This window comes from Hyalella azteca, unplaced genomic scaffold (assembly GCF_000764305.2).
Source record: "Hyalella azteca isolate HAZT.00-mixed unplaced genomic scaffold, Hazt_2.0.2 contig5595, whole genome shotgun sequence".
Lineage (NCBI taxonomy): Eukaryota > Metazoa > Arthropoda > Malacostraca > Amphipoda > Hyalellidae > Hyalella > Hyalella azteca.
This window is the reverse complement of record NW_025935779.1, coordinates 953-1621: the sequence shown is the minus strand read 5'-3', so window position 1 is coordinate 1621 and position 669 is coordinate 953. Positions and strand designations below refer to the sequence as shown.

At 40.5% G+C, this 669-nt stretch overlaps 1 protein-coding gene across 1 annotated transcript in view; it reads right to left on the bottom strand.

Moving 5' to 3' along the window:
• Positions 1-157, bottom strand: part of LOC108675662 — a 10662-nt gene extending 10505 nt beyond the window's left edge. Inside the window, exon 1 of the mRNA XM_018163690.1 lies at positions 82-157. Within this exon, the coding sequence (XP_018019179.1) occupies positions 82-157 (76 nt within the window). The remainder of the gene's footprint in view (positions 1-81) is intronic.
• Between the last annotated feature and the right edge of the window lie 512 nt (positions 158-669).

The following is a 669-nucleotide window of genomic DNA, read 5'->3' as shown; positions in this document are numbered from 1 at the left end:
CCTTAGAGTGGCATGACTCACCTTAGAGTGGCATGACTCACCTTAGAGTGGCATGACTCACCTTAGAGTGGCATGACTCACCTGTGTCAGCAGTGAAGGCTTGCTGCAGCTGCACCAGCAGCAGCAGCAGCGCCGGCCAGCGCCACAGCCAAGGCATCGCCCGCGCTGAGTAAACAAATAATAATAATAATAATAACAATAATAATAATAATAATAATAATTATAATGATAATAATAGCGGTTTCAACGTTTATTAGACCCTAGGCCTGTCGCCGATTCCTAACATCGCTGAACATTCACAGCATTTTGCGGTCTCGAACCCGCCACTCTCTGCTCCAATCACACAATACATCACACATTTCATTTTAACCAAAATATAATGCGTATTATAGTTACAAGAGTTCCACATTTTCTCAGGCGCGTACTGCAATAACATGAAATATTTAAATAAAACTAATCAATCGCAGCAGTGCCAGTTATATATTTTCGCCTACAGAACAAAACACGCCACTTAATCTCCTCACTTAATTGCCTATCACCTAAAATATTCCGAAAAAAACTTACAACCACATGCAATTTAACCACTTGGCCACTAGGCTATGTGTCGTTGTGAGTAATGCGGTATAGTTTAGTGTATAACATAGTTTAGTCTAAAATGAATAGTGTGCT